We start from the raw sequence: 16,275 nt of genomic DNA on the forward strand, positions 1-16,275 counted from the left end.
AATATTATCAGCAAGGTTTTCGTTTTTGTGGATTGGAATTCATTACTTTTTTAAGTCTAGACCATTAAAAAGAAAAATCTGCCTTTGAGCATATGAAATAAAATTCTGGCCAATGGCGAACGAAATAGAGAAGAACCTGTAACAGCATTTCGCAATAAAACAAATGAATTATCACCAGAAATGGGATACGGAAGAAAGACTGAGATTATAACTGACGTAATTAATAAAATGATGTCGGAAAGAAAAGAAGAACAAGAGACTTCGAACTTTGAAAAGAATCGAGTTCATGTAACGTGCAGATGTGAAGCAATCCACCCTTAGCAACTAGCCGAGATCATGCCTTGTGTAATCTAATAGCAATTGCGTACACATACGGACAAGGTTAAAACAATGTCATTATTGTATCATTTATTTGAACTTTATTCGTACATTCCAAAAGGAATTACTAGGTTGGAAGGTATGCTCTTGTAAACTAGAAAAGAAAGAGAGAGACTCAAGTCCTAAAGCAATAGGAATGGGATCTGATTTCAATAACATACGAATGACAGTATATGAAGATTTTGTTACCATGGAAACCTAATAAGAACTACATTGAACACGTAATGTTGAGATTTAAAAAAAATTCTTCCTACATTATTTATACGTATTCTTATTATATAAGAAGACACTAAATTTTAAACAGTTAAAAAGTATTATTTACTTGATGTAATATCATTAAGGTACGGGCTCATGACTTTTCTTCTTCTTTTTTTCTTTCTTTCTTTTTTTTTCCTTATGGTCAACTAGATAGTTTTGACTAAATTGGTGGTAGGTTCGAATTCCACCGTAGACATGGATGTTTGTGAATGTCTTTAGGCGGTTGATGTATTTCATCGGTGTGAGATCGCCAATGACCAAATCTCGTAGCCCAAATGAGCCTCAACCTTTCAGGCTTTAAAGTTTTGGACATTTTAGTATTATAGTAGATTATTTATCAATCGATATTTGGTAATTATTCTCTCTTCATCTATGGATTACGAAGCTCAGTCTAAGAAAACGGGTTCCATATTTCAATTACTAGTAAGATGGAAAAGGCTGGAGGTAGAACTAGTATCCCCAATCGTCTTTATTTCCATGTCATTGGGATTTGAATCCCACACTGAAAAAAAAAAAAAAAAAAAAGGGCCAGAGAAGGAGAGGTGGATAAATTCAAGGATAACCACACGACAATGAAGAAGTGTAAAAACTGGAAAGATGTGGCTCAATGTTAGTCAGAAGGGAGAAAGGCAGTATTTTAAAACTGGTTGGCATGCTACAGAGACCAAGAAAAGAATGTCAGATCTTATGATAAAATACTTTTCGACTATCAGTACCTCATGGAAACAAGTCGCCATTCTGGAAGATTACACATCCACTTAATTCGTCATCTGCGGACCCTTTAGTACATCAATTTCGGATGATAATCCTACTCGTTCTAGAGTGGCAGCTGATGTGGATTCTAATGATAACGGTGTGTGTGTAAGAGAGAGAGAGAGAGAGAATTTTAAACACTATCAAAATAAATTTTATTGAAGAATGTTGTTCGTACCGCAAATATCTTATATCAAAAGGCCGTTGTTTTGGTACATTTTTTTTAATTGACAGTTTTGAAAATGTATGGAGCACACTTTTTCCAAAAAATTAAAAAAAAAGCTCCTTCTACATGAATGATGGGTAATAATATTGAACTCAGTTTCCATTCTCTGATAGTTCGACCTAAATTTCAATTCCAATAAAATGTATAGAAAATGACCATATAATCATTTTGCAGGTGCTGTGAATTCTGTCATTTACACATCAGTGAGCAAAAACTTTCTTGCAAGCAGTCATAAAAGAAGGGCATTCAATAGAAACTGATTAACTTCAGAAATGCATTGCACTGATTTAATTTACTAGAAGAATTCCTTAGGTGGTGCCATCAGTACATGATTACAAATGTTTCCACTAACCAGAGCCGACCCTAGGAATTTTGCCGCCCCTTCTCCCTTATTTTTCGTATAGTTTATGCCAACTTTGCCGCTCAAAAAAAAATCTTGCCGCCCCGTGCAAATGCACGTCTTGCACAAAGAGATCAAGAATGCATGAAAGCACTTCAACTTCCCATTTAGCGACTCTTTTGTCATGGATGATGATCTGTGGAACTTGAGGCCATAGGCTGGCATGGATATAGTTGTTCCCCAATCGTGGCTTTACCTGCTTGCCATTATTTCATTGAAGAAATGTCTATTTATTTGACCAGATCGCATCGAATGACTAACAGATAGTATTAAATATTATTGTACAGTGGCTTAGTATCTTGTGCCAACAAAACCAGCAAAACGGAAAGATATTTTCATCACGATTTCTATTTCAAGATACCAATCAAGAGATTCTTTTAAGAAATCAATACAAATACCACAAGACAAAACTAAAGCAACAACATATAGAAGAATAGAAGATCATACCTGGTGATAAGTAGCCCTTAGCTTATTAACATGGAAGTAACAATGACAGAAACTATTAAAAAAAAATAAGAAGAAAAATAAAAACTAGGTAAAACAATAGAGAAAAGCGATAAAATCAAAAGTAGTGGGACAACAAACAATAAAAATAAAATAAGTAGAATGACATAAAGATGAAATAAATTAGATTGAGATACTCATGCAAATAGTAACATATTAGGAATCTGATTAGTTACTAGTTCTGTGCAGTGTGGGTGAACTGATGTGACGTCAGCAAGTTGCATAGGCATGTTTATTTAGAGTGTCTACTGTCTAAACAGTATAGTTACTTGAAGTCGTGAAAACGGTACTGAAATTTTTGTAGCGGATTTAAGCGAATTAGTTTAGTGCTCGCAATTTTACAGGTTGTAGCTAGACAAAAAAAGAGCAATATGAGAAATACACTGCTGAAAACAATTCGGGAATATTTTAGTTTCTGTCGGATAATTATAAATTTCTGCAAATAATTATAACTATTGGGTACTTTATACACGAATAAATATTTCTTACTTATGGATAGGGTGTAATTGATGAGGTATTGTTTAAATAATCGATATTTATTACAAATTTAACAAATTATACATTTTAGCGTGAAATAATTTTAATAAGAATAAAAACAAAAATAGCCAAAAACGCTTTTGTTAATTTTTAATAAGGCATATGGTCTCCATTAACAGCGGTACATCTTGATTGCATGGACCGGATAAGACGAGCAAACAGTTCTTGTGGGATATTTCCCCCCTCTTCTATGAGAGTAATTTTGAGCTCTTGAAGCGATCGTGGTGGCACCAGTTGAGCAGAATCGCGCCTACCTAAAGCATCCTAGGTATGTTCGATTGGATTACAATCCTATGAACAGGCAGGTAAACTGTCGACCCACAGGCTAAACTAAGTGATGGTAGCCAGATATGGCAATCTCAAGCAGCGGCTATATTCTGTGAATCGGCTGCAAACAGCGTCTGTACTCCATGTTAAGATGGGCTGAATTCAGGTCAAGGAGTGGTGGTTGACACTTGATGAAACTTAATATTGAAACCGAATGAACTGTAACCAACCTAAAGATACATGCCGGCTCGATCGTTGCCCGGTCAAACAAGGGTCGCGCCCACTATTAGGGAACCAAGATAGTGAAGGCAAAAAATATGCCATTGGAACAAAACATCACCTAGTAGACAGGAAAAACATAACAAGCATAGGAACATGGAATGTAAGAACTCTTCACCAGGAAGGAGCATTGGAAATACTTCTTCATGAATTAGACAAATACCGATGGGAAGTGATTGGACTATGCGAAACCAGATGGACTGGAAAAGGAGAATTCCACCAAGGACAGTACAAAATCTTAACTTCAGGCAGGGAGGCCAACAAACACCAAGAAGGAGTAGCACTTATATTGAAACCAAAGGCTCAAAACTCTCTATCGTCTTACAATCCTATCTCACCTAGGATAATTAAAGCAAGATTTAAAACATCAATCGGATCACTGACTATTATTCAAGTATACTCACCAACTTCGACATCATCATCAGAAGACATTGAGGAGTTCTATACATTTTTGCAAAAAGCAGTACAGCAGACATCAAGTCAAGATCTCCTAATTGAAATGGGGGACTTAAAGTAGGCAAAGACTGGGATACTTGGCCAAGAATAATCAGAAAGTTCGGGTATGGAGAAAGCAATGAACGTGACGAAAGACTTCTAAACATCTGCTCAAATAATAGACTAACAATAACCAACACTTTCTTTAAACAACCAAAACCCCAAAGAAAATGGACATGGATATCACCAGACAGACAAACCAAGAATATGATAGACTATATTATTGTAAACCAAAGATGGAAATCCTCAATTGCAGATCCTTTTCTGCAGATTGTGAATCAGACCATAAGCTAGTATTAGCAAACCTAAGAATAAAGTTAAAATCTGAAAGCACTTTTAGAGTCAAAAGGAGACTGAATGTAAAAAAACTACAAGACAACAATATTCTAAGAAAATATCAACTAGAACTAGATAAAAACCTGAAGGAACTACCAAAATAGAACATAAACATCGAATAATATTGGTGCAAATTAAAGTAAATAATATTAAAATCGGCAGAAAATACAATAGGTTACACAGAAAGAGAAAGTAAAAAGGATTGGATCTCGAATGAAGTAAAAAGGTTAAGCGATCAAAGGAAAAGCATGAAACTAAAACAGAACTATAACAGAAATGAATACAATAGATTAACCAGAGAAATTAGAAAACTAGTTAAAAGAGAAGCAAAAGAAAATAACCTTTATGGATTATATAAACAGATAGACCAAATTAGTAAGACACGGACAACAAAAATTATAATGATCAAAAACAAAGAGGAACAGCTAATTGAAAGTAAAACAAAAAGAATGGCCAGATGGGAAGAATACTTCAGAGATTTATATAATAAAAACAACTCCCAGGATATTACTATTCCAGTCACTGAAATGGAAGAGGAAACAAATATCTTTACCAAAGAAATAATAGTACACAGCATAGAAAAACTCAAAACTAGGAAAGCACCTGGCATTGATCAAATACATGCAGAATTCTTAAAAGCAGGAACACTTTTGGAACCATTAAAAACATTATTTGAAAGGATCTACAAAAATGAAGCAATGCCTACTGATTGGACCAAATCAGTTATCACTCCTATATACAAAAAAGGAGATTAAACAGAATGCAATAATTACAGAGGCATTAGCCACCTCAGTATTCCAATTAAGGTTTTTACGAAAGTACTCCAAAAACAAATTAAGCCATATATAAAACTAGCACTAGGAGAAGAACAAGCAGGTTACAGACCAGGAAGAAACACAATTGATCAACTATTCACCTTAAGATAGCTAATAGAAAAGACACTAGAGTACAACCAAAGTTGCTACAGAAATTTCATAGACTTTCATCAGGCATTTGATTCAATCCGTAGAAGAGAACTATGGAAAACTATGGAAGAATTTGGAATTCCCAACAAAACTATAAGAATAATAAAGAATCTGTATGAGAAATCTGAAAGTGCAGTATGAATGGAGGACACTTAACCAACTGGTTCCACACAGAGAGCGGAGGAAGACAGGGATGCAATCTGTCACCAGATCTGTTCAATCTTACACTGGAAGAAGCAACCAATAAGGCCTTAAACAGTGAAGACTCCGGAATCAAAATATATGGGAAAAATGTAACAAATTTAAAATTTGCAGACGACATTGCATTACTTGCGAGCACAGAAGAAAATCTACAGCTAATTTCTGACAAAACATATATAGACAAAACAAAAATTATGCAAATAGGTAAAAGAAGCACCAATCTGAAAATTGAAATTGATAGTAAGAATCTAGAGCAGGTAGAAAACTTCACCTACCTTGGAGGAGTTATTGAGTACAATGGTGAAATTATAAAATATATAAACAGACGAATCAGTCGAGCATCTCAAACTTTTGGACGACTCAATAAAATATGGAAGTCAAGAGACATCAAACAAGTAACAAAAGTAAGAATCTATGAAACAATGGTCCCCCAATACTCCTCTATGGAAGTGAATGCTGGGATATCAAAAAGGCTGAAGAGAAAAAATTATTAGTTACTGAAATGGGTTGGCTAAGAAGATTACTTGGGAGTATCTCTGCTGGATCGACTAAGAAACGACTAAAACAAGAAATAACAATAATAGACAAAATCCAAGAAAGAAGACTGCGATGGTTTGGCCATGTGACCAGAATGGGAACTGGAAGACTACCATCTAAAGCCCTGAATACAACGATGGAAGGTAAAAGATCCAAAGGACGGCCCAGACTTAGATGGATAGACAAAATAAAAGAGGACATGAAAACCAAATCACAACAAGCTCTAAACTGGACAGAATTGTTCGCACTCTCCCGGGACAGACAGAAGTGGAAAAAGTTCATTCGGCCTCATCATCATCCACATAGGTGATGGAAGAGAGAAGAATAAGAAGAAAAAGAACAGCCAAGCCAGTCCATTCGTTCAATACGTTCTTCCTCAAACCACTCTTGTACCAAATTTGCACGGTGTGGACGAGAATTGTCATCCATAAAAATGAATTCTTGGCCACTTGCAGTAGCATATGGACGAGCTACAGCTTCCAAAATCTCATCGCGATACCTTTGGGCTGTTAAGGAACCGTTTCTGATAAAATGGAGATCAGTATGGCCACCTATACTTATTCTAGCCCATAATATCAAACTCCCATCTTGATGTTGGGGTATTTCACGAACAAACTTGGATTATTTTTTTCTTTTTCAAGTTACTTCACAACAACAACAATGTGCACGGCAGTCTTCTTCCATCCCACGATGCAACTCAGCTGCTAATTTAAAATTTGTTTCGCAGTGGAATTTGACAAACAGACTGAAGGAAATTCCACATTCGGAGAGAAAAACCCTTCACATCATCGCTGCTGTATCAAACTTGGATTATTTCTTGTTCACCTTTCACTCCATATCAAGATACGTCGGTTATCTGGTTGCAGACTGAATCTGGACTTGTCACTAAAAAGTACACGAGCCCAATCCTCATTTGTCCAACTGCGGTGTTCCTGTGCCCAAATTCTTCGGGCTCTTTTGTGATTTGCAATAAGCGGAATGCAAACCATTGGTCTTCGAGCATATAAAACTATGGTATGAAGACGATTTAGAACATTTTCCATCTCCAGAAAGCGATTCCAAAGTCGCGAAATTAGGTTTTGAGATACACGACACGCTTGGGTGACAACTTGCTGCGTTTGTCCAGCTTCTAACCGACCAATGACTCTCCAAACAAGATATCATGTTGCTCTGCCATTTTAACAAAATAATGGGTGGTAGGTGACACAAGTTTACAATTGAAGTGATAATTATGCACTGTGGAAGTGAACGCAATAAGCCACGCTTTTATACCCCCCCCCCACATGTTAATACGGCTAAGACACGTTTCCACAAGTCTTAAAATGATTTTGTACGTAGTTGCGTGTTCAATACTGTTGTATATTAAGAATATTTTAAAATAAATGTGTTACATTTGTAAATTATTTTTATATCTTTATAATTCACAAGAAAACCAAATTATCCTCTAATTGTTTTGAGCAGCATATTACATTAGCGCACACATTGAGTCTGAGACTGGAAATTTGCTCAAAAAATATTTTTCATGTGCACATGGGCTGATAAAGATTAGAGGTTCTTGAGCAGCAGCAGTTCCAGATTTGAACCTATATATATTCAAGTTCACTGCGTAAAAATCGTGAATCACATGATTCAAGTCATTAAAAATAAAATATAAATCAAAAACGGACTATTTTTATATAAGTTAATAACTTTATTGGAATACAATTTTGCTATAACTACCATTTCAATACAATTTTTGTTACAATTTATGTATAAATAGAATACTTAATTACTTGGAAACTTCTTTTCTGTCACTGTTATGCAGTGCTGATTAATGATGCAAATACAAATAACGTAGTACAAGCGTTGGAAGTGGCAATTTTTCAATGTTGTGCAGCTGTCTATTTCTATAGAGCACATTTCTTATTAGACAACGACAAATATGCAGCAATCTGGCTGGTTGTTGCCCACATCTTAAGTCGAAACTGGGACAAAACATATAAAACAACGAGTTGTTAAAACTCCACATCATATCTTGCATTTCGATGGGTAGTGTCTGTAAATATACGTGCGTGACTGTTCTGAAGATTAACATTAGACATTCGCCTCCTATTTTCATATAAGTTAGAAGCATGGGATCTTCAGAATATCTGCGCGTTAGATCAATAAGAGTCAAAATTTGCTTTCGAACCAAGCAGCGAACTAGTCGGTTCTTCAAAGACGTTTCTTCCTCTAATAACGTACCAGTCTGTAGAATTCCCAGTACAATTTCTGAATATGTTGCTCCAATATTATTGACCACAGTCAAATTTATTGGTATAAGTTGGCATAAGAGGAAATCTGAAAAGCTGGTATTCTCAATTGTAAAATTTTCAAGATCTGCATGACGAAGATAGTATTTCATGATAGATGCAGCATTTGGAGGTGGAACGTCATGTCTGTAGTGATGGCAAATGAATACTAGCAAATCTGGAACTATGACGCATGTTAGCAATTCCGTTATGTGCGTTCCCATGTACTTCCAAATGCGATTAAGACATTTGACTACCGCATTAGAGTCTTGGACATTGACAATGAAACAAAACCTGAAAAATACAAATAAATCATGGCTGATGCTTAGAATAAAACTACGGATATCTGTAAAATTATTAAAATGACAAAATGTGGACAAACTGTTTAATAAAAGTAGTGTTTTTTTTCCCGTTTTGTCAGCATTGAGCTCTTTCGATACGGCAGGGTACATTCACTAACAGCGCCCTCTATGTCTGTGTGTATGATGGATCAAACACACAGACATAGAGGGCGCTGTTAGTGAATGTACCAGCAGCGCCCTCTATGTCTGTGTGTATGATGGATCAAAGGCCTAAACAAGAATTCTCTTTTGTTGTTGTTCCTCGAATTTTGAATTATTAATGTAATTCTTCGTGAGACTGTTAAGAAGACGGATGTTCTTTAAAGATCAAAATCTCATAAGCAAATGTAATGGCATTTAAACATCATATGCTAATAAGGAATTTTAGTAACCGTCTCCATATCGAATTTCACCAAAATTTGTCGAGTGGTTTATGTTCTGGTATATCAAATGCATAGTTCAAGATAGATGTAACCTAACCAGATTTCACGAAGACTGTAAACTTTATTGTAATAAATAAATTTTAGCGTCTTTATGCCAAAGTTTTGCAAATATCAACGAATAAAATATCTGATGTAGGTATTTTAGGCTTATTGATTAATTAGTCTCATTTAAGGCTTATTCATTTTTAGAATTGATTTTCCCCCATATATTACGAAACAAATTGTATATTCGGAATTTTTTGAAGCAAATAGCAGTATGTTTATATTTCTTTATTCATTATTTTCACGCTTTAAAAGAAGGAAAAAGAAAAACACAAGAAATCAATTTTCGGGGGTGGGAGTTAAAAGAAAATCTCTTTTAAATCACAGTTATATAAAATCTAGAGAGATTTATCATAGACACGAATTAAAGCAATATAACCTCCAATTTGGTAATATTTCGGTGAAGCAATTGTGCAGATAAAAATAAAAGAGAATTTCTTTATTCACTACCCTTCTGGATCAATATACGAGGGTTGTCTGAAAAGTTCTCGGCCTCGACCATAGATGGCAACACAATCGGCAAGATTTTTTTTTCTAAGTTGGTACATCGTCATAAGCATCTATGTGAAATTGCAAGTCATTCTATCAAGTAGTTTGTTTTATACAGCTGTCTGAAAGTGTTGTCTTGAAATGGATAAAATTGAGTATCGTGCGGTTATAAAATTCTTTGTAAAAGAAGGTTTCATTCAAAGTTCATAAAAGTTTATGGGAACTCTTCTCCTTCGTTTTCGACAATTAAGAAATGGACTGCCGAGTTTAAACGTGGCCGTACCAGCCTTGAAGATGATCCACGTGTTCAATTTCAGAACAAGCATGGGATAAAAAAAACATAAAATAGAACATATCGCTGAGTTTTGAGGTGGCAAGCGACACTGAACACAGTAGATTTCTTGTGCTAATACAACGTTTAGTTTGAAACAACTTGACCCTTAGCACTTGGGTATAAAGATGAAAGTTGATGGCGCGCGCGCGCACACACACACACACACACACACACCACGGAAAGGTGTTTTTCCCACGGGTGACGAAAGGATATCTTTAGCAAGTGCTTTAAGACGCGTGAAGGGTATTCAGGAAAAAGAAATCTTAACGTGATCAATACTCATTAATAATTATCAGACCAAAAACAATGATTACAGAATTAAAAAAAAAATTACCTTGCTGCTTCGGCTAACTTTTCTACTTTTGGATCAGCAAGCTCTCTTAAATGGAGAAGTCCTTCCCCCTGCTGAAATATTTCACCGCGAGATCGCTTACATTGCGAGAGTAATTTGGTTAATACCTGAAGCTCTGCCATCGGAAAAAATTCCTAAAAAATGCAAGTTTCTTTGAAAAGGTTTACTTTGGTTGGTGTTTCGGACTTCAACACAACAGTTGATATGTTCGACAATTAACATGCAATAATGTGTGGAAACTTGACAATAAAATATTAAACACAAGCGATTCCCTTTTTTTTTTAATCCTTTTAGTTTCATTATTAATATGTGATTGTTTGAAACTGCGTTGAAAATCATCGAGTGGAATTTTTAAGAACTGTATTTAATTTTCGGGTGGGAAGTTTAAAATTATGTTTATTTTTCGGTTTTTAAAATTTCAGAATATGTTCATTGAATTGTACTCCAATAATTATGGAAGCGTCAAAACTGTATTGAATTATATTGGAGTTTAACTTTGGATCAAACTCCAATTCTTCACAAACACGCGAAAAAAACATTTTGGTGCAAATATTTGATTGAAAGTCTATAATGCATTTTTATTGAAATATAAGGGAAAGAAGAGTATATTTATCATGGAATCAGATAAATCATTTTTAACTCGCTCTCGCTATAACCCTTAAAGATTCTGAGTCGACATTGGCACTATATCGTACTCTCCCAAGGATGAAGGATTTCCTCTCAACCCCAGACGGGCTAAGGGGAAGTACAATCCGGAAATAATACTTTAGAGACCAAACACGAAACTTTTCAAGCCATCAGTAGGTAGGGGAGGTGGTGGGCTTACTAGGCGATGAAAATCATCTATTACCTGAAGACCTACAAACATCTACACTATCTGAACAAAAATATCCTCATACCCTTTCGTCGTAGTGGATATGGCTATAGACATCACAGTTATAACTCATATAGGTAGAAAAGGGAGTACACGATCGTGTAATCTTCACAGACAAGCATTTAATAGTAAAATGGTGTAAATGAAGAACTCAGTGACTTTCGACGTGGCACTCTCACAGGATGACGCCTTTGGAATAACTCAGTTCGTGCTATTTCTGCCCTACTACAGGTGCCCAGATCAACTGTAAGTGATGTTGCATAACAGCACAATTGCGACCTGGTAGATCACATAAATTAGCAGAGCAGGATCGGCGAGTTCTGAAGTGCGTCTCCCGCAAAAAAAAAAAAAAAAAAAAAAAAAAAAAAAAAATCGCCTGTATATTCAGATGAAACACTCGTTGTCGAGTCCCGAAATACCTTTGGAAGCAACGCCAGCGCAACCATTTGTCTGAAGCTGAAGAACAACATGGATTTCCATGGCCGCGCAGCTGCAACCAAACCTAACATCAACAAAGGCAATGTTTGGGGGAGGGAGAGTAAAGCTGCTCGCCGCCAATGACTCTGCAACAGTAGAAACGCATTCTCCATCGGGCATTCCAATGGACGAGACTGGGTTTATAGATATCAAGAGAACGCTGCTTACCCCACTGTCTTGTGCCAACTGTGAAGTTTTGTGGAGGAGGCTTTATGAGCTGACGCTGTTTTTCATGGTTTGCAATAGTTCCAGTGACGGAATCTTAACGCTGCGACCTACAGTAACATTCTAGACAATTCTATTTCTGACTTTATGGCAAACAGTTAGGTGAAGGCTTGTTCCTGTATTAATTAGCAAAACAATTCCTCCGTCGACAAAACCAGGTCTGTGCGGAAATGGTTTGGGTGTTAAAGAACTTGACTGGCCTGTACAGAGATCTAATCTCAACCCCATTAAATACCTGCGGGATAATTTGGCGAGCCAGGTCGATCTCACTAATGCTCTTCTGAAAGAATGGAAGGAAATTACTGCAGCAACATACCAAAATCTAGTAGAAAGCCTTACCAAAAGATTGAGGACTGTTATAGTAGAAACATGATGGACCAACTCCATATTAATGCCTTTCATATTAGAGTGGGAGTAAGGATGAGCAGGCGTCGGGATGTTTTTGATCAGAAGGCGTAAGTCCATGGAGGAACCGACAGACTGTTGGTTTGAAAGCATAAGTACTATCCACTTGGCCATTTAAGCAGGCAGTTTTTAAATTATATTTAAATTTACTAAAAAAAAATATACGGAACAATGATATTAATTTTCAATTTTATTTGGAATATAGTCTGGCATGCATAATGCATTCTATATGAATAATATTTTATTAATTTTGCTTAATTATGTTTAATTCTGAACAAAAATCAATAGTTGCGTGTTTAAATTTAAAGAATGTCATTACAAATTCCTAACAGATAACAAATTGAATAAGTGAACTGATTAAAGCCTTAAGATTTTTATGATTGCAACACAGAATTGCAATCTTAAAAATTGTCCGAAGTTTCGTAAACTGTAATAATTGTGATAATGATGATGTCCGCTTATTAACTACTTTATTATTAATAGAATACAAAATAAATAAATACATAAAACGGAATGAAAGTTGAAGTTCTTTAAAAATAAATATAAGCGTCACCGATGCATTCAAATCATTTTCGTCAAATTCAGCACCTGGATACTGGAAAAATATTCCTTATAACAGCCTCATTTATAATTAGGAAATCCTGCTAAAAGCTAGTGATACTTTCTAGCTAAAAGAAACATCACATGTCAAACTGCTCAAATGGAACTACTTTTTCGTTAAGGCTGGTTACTAAACGCATAAGTGAACAACGATAGTGTTTATTAATAATGAGCGTTCACAACGGTTGTTATAGCTAATTAAACTGGGAAGGTAAAAATTGACCCCAAATCAAAGCAAGCAATACATTAATTTTCTTTTTCTATTATCATTTATATCTTAATAATTTTATAATTAAATTAAAGAACCATGTTTGTTTGTTACTGGCAATTTATAATTGATTAGCAAAATCAAGACATTGGCGTGACTAATAATTGTGAAGATACGTTGAACATATTAAGGACGTTGGAATAAAGTGGCATCTACGTTATATGGACAAATGAAAAATAACAACTGTTATAATATTATGCATAACTGAAGTTTGCCTACTGTATTATTATTATTATTATCTCGATTGGGAAAAAAAATACAAGCTTACCTTAATATTAATAGCTGTAGGGACACTCTTTGTCCAAAAAAAAAAAAAAAAAACGTTGAATAGTATAAAAGCAGTAAAAAATTCAAGAAATAATAAAAAAAAAAAGAAAAAGAATTCGATGATTATCAAGGTTGACAGCTTGTAAAATAACACGAGAATTGAATGATGTCCTTATTTTTTTTTTTAAATTGAAATTCAAAGAAATGATCTTTGACCAAGCTGACCCTCCAATCAAGAAACATCTCCGACGAGATTCTTTTGCTTCTCTCCTCCCCGGGAAACTTTTTTTCCCCTTATCGATGCCATTTTTTTCAGGTTAATAATTATCAGCGAGTCAAGTGAAGGTAAGATTCATCTACATTTTTGACGTTTGTCAAGGTGCTGTGATCCTTGCTTCTTCAAGGCCCGCGCCCTAGGTGACTGACTACTTAGGTCGCCTAACCCTAAAACCTGTACTGGATATTCAACATACTAAGATCATTCCAGTCACCACACTGTAACTGGATTAGGAAATGTTTGCAAAGGACGGATCTGAAAGCTCAAAGTTCAGTATTTAACAACTTTGATTAAAAAAAGAAAAAAAAAGAAAGAAAGGGAGAAAAGATTTTAAAAAACTCCATGGCCAGTTTTTAACAGCTTTTAAAAGCCTTTTAAAAGCTGTTAATTTTGATAATGGTAGGGTGGATATTCCTATATCTATTGTCTACTACTGCCTGCAGTTTGTTTCTTTTGGACTCGGAAAGAAAAAACAATAACGTCTAGAAATATGAGTTCGCTACCAATTTTTGGAGTTCTAGAGAATTCATGATTATAATAAAAGACTGCATCATAAGAACCATTTATTATAATCTCTTACATTCGTATCACGTAACAATTGTCTGTCGTCATCATTTATAAATACACAAACTTAACGAAAAAAATCACATTATAAAATAATGTACAGTTTCAGCATGTCTAAGTGATTAATATTTAATTTCTCATATACATTTCCAGAATTTTATTTTTTTATTTTTATTTTTTTTTTAGTGAGCAGTCTTTGTTGGTTACAGTGTTTTGTTACTACCTTTCGTGTAATAATGTTAGATAATTTTATAACTTTGTTGATATTTAAGCTCTAGCACACTACAGTAATTACAAATATTTTCGCGAAATTCCTCTGACTACTTATTTAACTTTTGATGATTTTCTGCAAAACTGAAGTGGACTTTGTTAATTGTTCAAATATAAGTACTAATGAACCTCAGAATTATTTTTATCGATATATGGCTGCGCCTAAGATTAAAGTAAAAGTCATGGAAAGATCCGATTTCAAATAACCACCAGATGCCTGATTATTTCTGTTAGAGGGCGGAGCTCCTTGCTTGGTAGACGAATCCTCTTTATCTTTCTCTAGAAATAACAAAAATAAATATTATTGATACAGCTATATTATTATTATTAGTAGTAGTAGTATGTTAAACAGCTTAGTGTAATGTAAAAAAATAATTAAAAGTATTAAGAGCTTATCCCACCTTTTCCACGATCCACCCTCGTATGCACCACGTGAGAATAGTGCACTCATTTGATAAAGTTCTACAAATATATTTGCATTTATGTGTTACCTTTGGTTTCAAAATGTGAATATGTTTTGCTTATATTACACACACGACATGCATAAGTAAACAGTAGGCGTGAAGCATTAGGCGACCTCTAGTGTTCATTAATATTTACAAATGATGACTTAATATTAATAGGTGGCACCGACAGGTTTTTAGAGTAATCTTGAAAATAACAAGATGGGGTTAGTTATTCAGGGAAAACGTATTGTTATTATAAAGAGGAATTGGATTTAAAATGTGATATTATTTTTCTGATATTATCAATGATATGTAATTCAAAATACACTTTAAAAACGGGTTCAAAATATCACGTGTTATTTTGAACTTGTTGCTTTTATTGATATGTTTTATTGCTGCTATTACCACAATGGAAATAAATCAAATATATTTGAATATAAAAGAATTTAAAATACTTTTAGAAAGAGGGAAAGAGAGTAACGAAAATGAATTAAGAACGTTTTTCCTCCTTAGATATAAGAGGATATACCGAATCATTGTTTTTGCTTGTCTTTCTGCAGATCCTTATTTATTCATACGTTTCATGCTTATAGAATAGGGGAAAAGAATAGTAAATTAGTTACTTTCCGTATATTTTAAAGAAATGGTGAATTACTTTCAAACCACTCCTTACTGTCATCTACTTTCATGGAAATAGGACAGGGCCTTGTCTTCAAATGCATTGTTTTCCTGGACGTACTTGTGCATACAAAGAATGAAGACAAGTGAAGAGTCTCTGTGATTGCTTACTTTTTCTTCGTCTAATTGAGTAGCATTAAGACAGGAAGGGCGTGTGTTGTGTTATCTTTACAGTCATGGGAAATTAATGGTTCACAATACTCGCCCTATTCCCGGAAAGGGCATTCGCTGAGGAAACGGGAGAATTTCATCCACACTGCATTCCTCTGTCAGTAGTGCTCTGGCACAGTAGGAAGGATTTTCTGGTTGGGAGGTGGTGTGTGCAGTGGCATACGATGGGGGGGGGGGGGGGTTAGGAACACAATAAAGTTCCAAGGACATTATTAAATGTTATATTAGCGATGCATTTCGGTGAATTTTGACGTCACTCACAGCCAAATAATTGTTCGAATATGTATCCAAAATCAGCACGTCAACAGAGAGAGGATGTTATTTGAATCGATCAAATTTGGAATGA

The 16,275-nt window shown here is 34.9% G+C and overlaps 2 protein-coding genes across 2 annotated transcripts in view; both read right to left on the reverse strand.

Moving 5' to 3' along the window:
• Window positions 1-7,863: 7,863 nt before the first annotated feature.
• LOC150092968 (uncharacterized) lies at window positions 7,864-13,205 on the reverse strand. Its single transcript, XM_090413717.1, has 2 exons — window positions 10,390-13,205; window positions 7,864-8,700 (listed from the first exon to the last, which is right to left on the reverse strand). Exons 1-2 carry the CDS (start codon window positions 10,527-10,529, stop codon window positions 7,947-7,949), a joined length of 894 nt encoding a protein of 297 aa, XP_090269843.1. The 5' UTR covers window positions 10,530-13,205; the 3' UTR covers window positions 7,864-7,946.
• Window positions 13,206-14,346: 1,141 nt separating this feature from the next.
• The window catches only part of LOC150092969 (uncharacterized), a 34,572-nt gene continuing 32,643 nt past the window's right edge, over window positions 14,347-16,275 (reverse strand). The window contains exon 3 of the mRNA XM_090413879.1: window positions 14,347-14,913. Coding sequence (XP_090270005.1) covers window positions 14,777-14,913 — 137 coding nt within the window. The 3' untranslated portion in view covers window positions 14,347-14,776. The remainder of the gene's footprint in view (window positions 14,914-16,275) is intronic.

Source organism: Typopeltis vanoorti, chromosome 24, assembly GCF_054136105.1.
Source record: "Typopeltis vanoorti isolate ZY-2024b chromosome 24, IOZ_Tvanoo_1.0, whole genome shotgun sequence".
Classification (NCBI taxonomy): domain Eukaryota; kingdom Metazoa; phylum Arthropoda; class Arachnida; order Uropygi; family Thelyphonidae; genus Typopeltis; species Typopeltis vanoorti.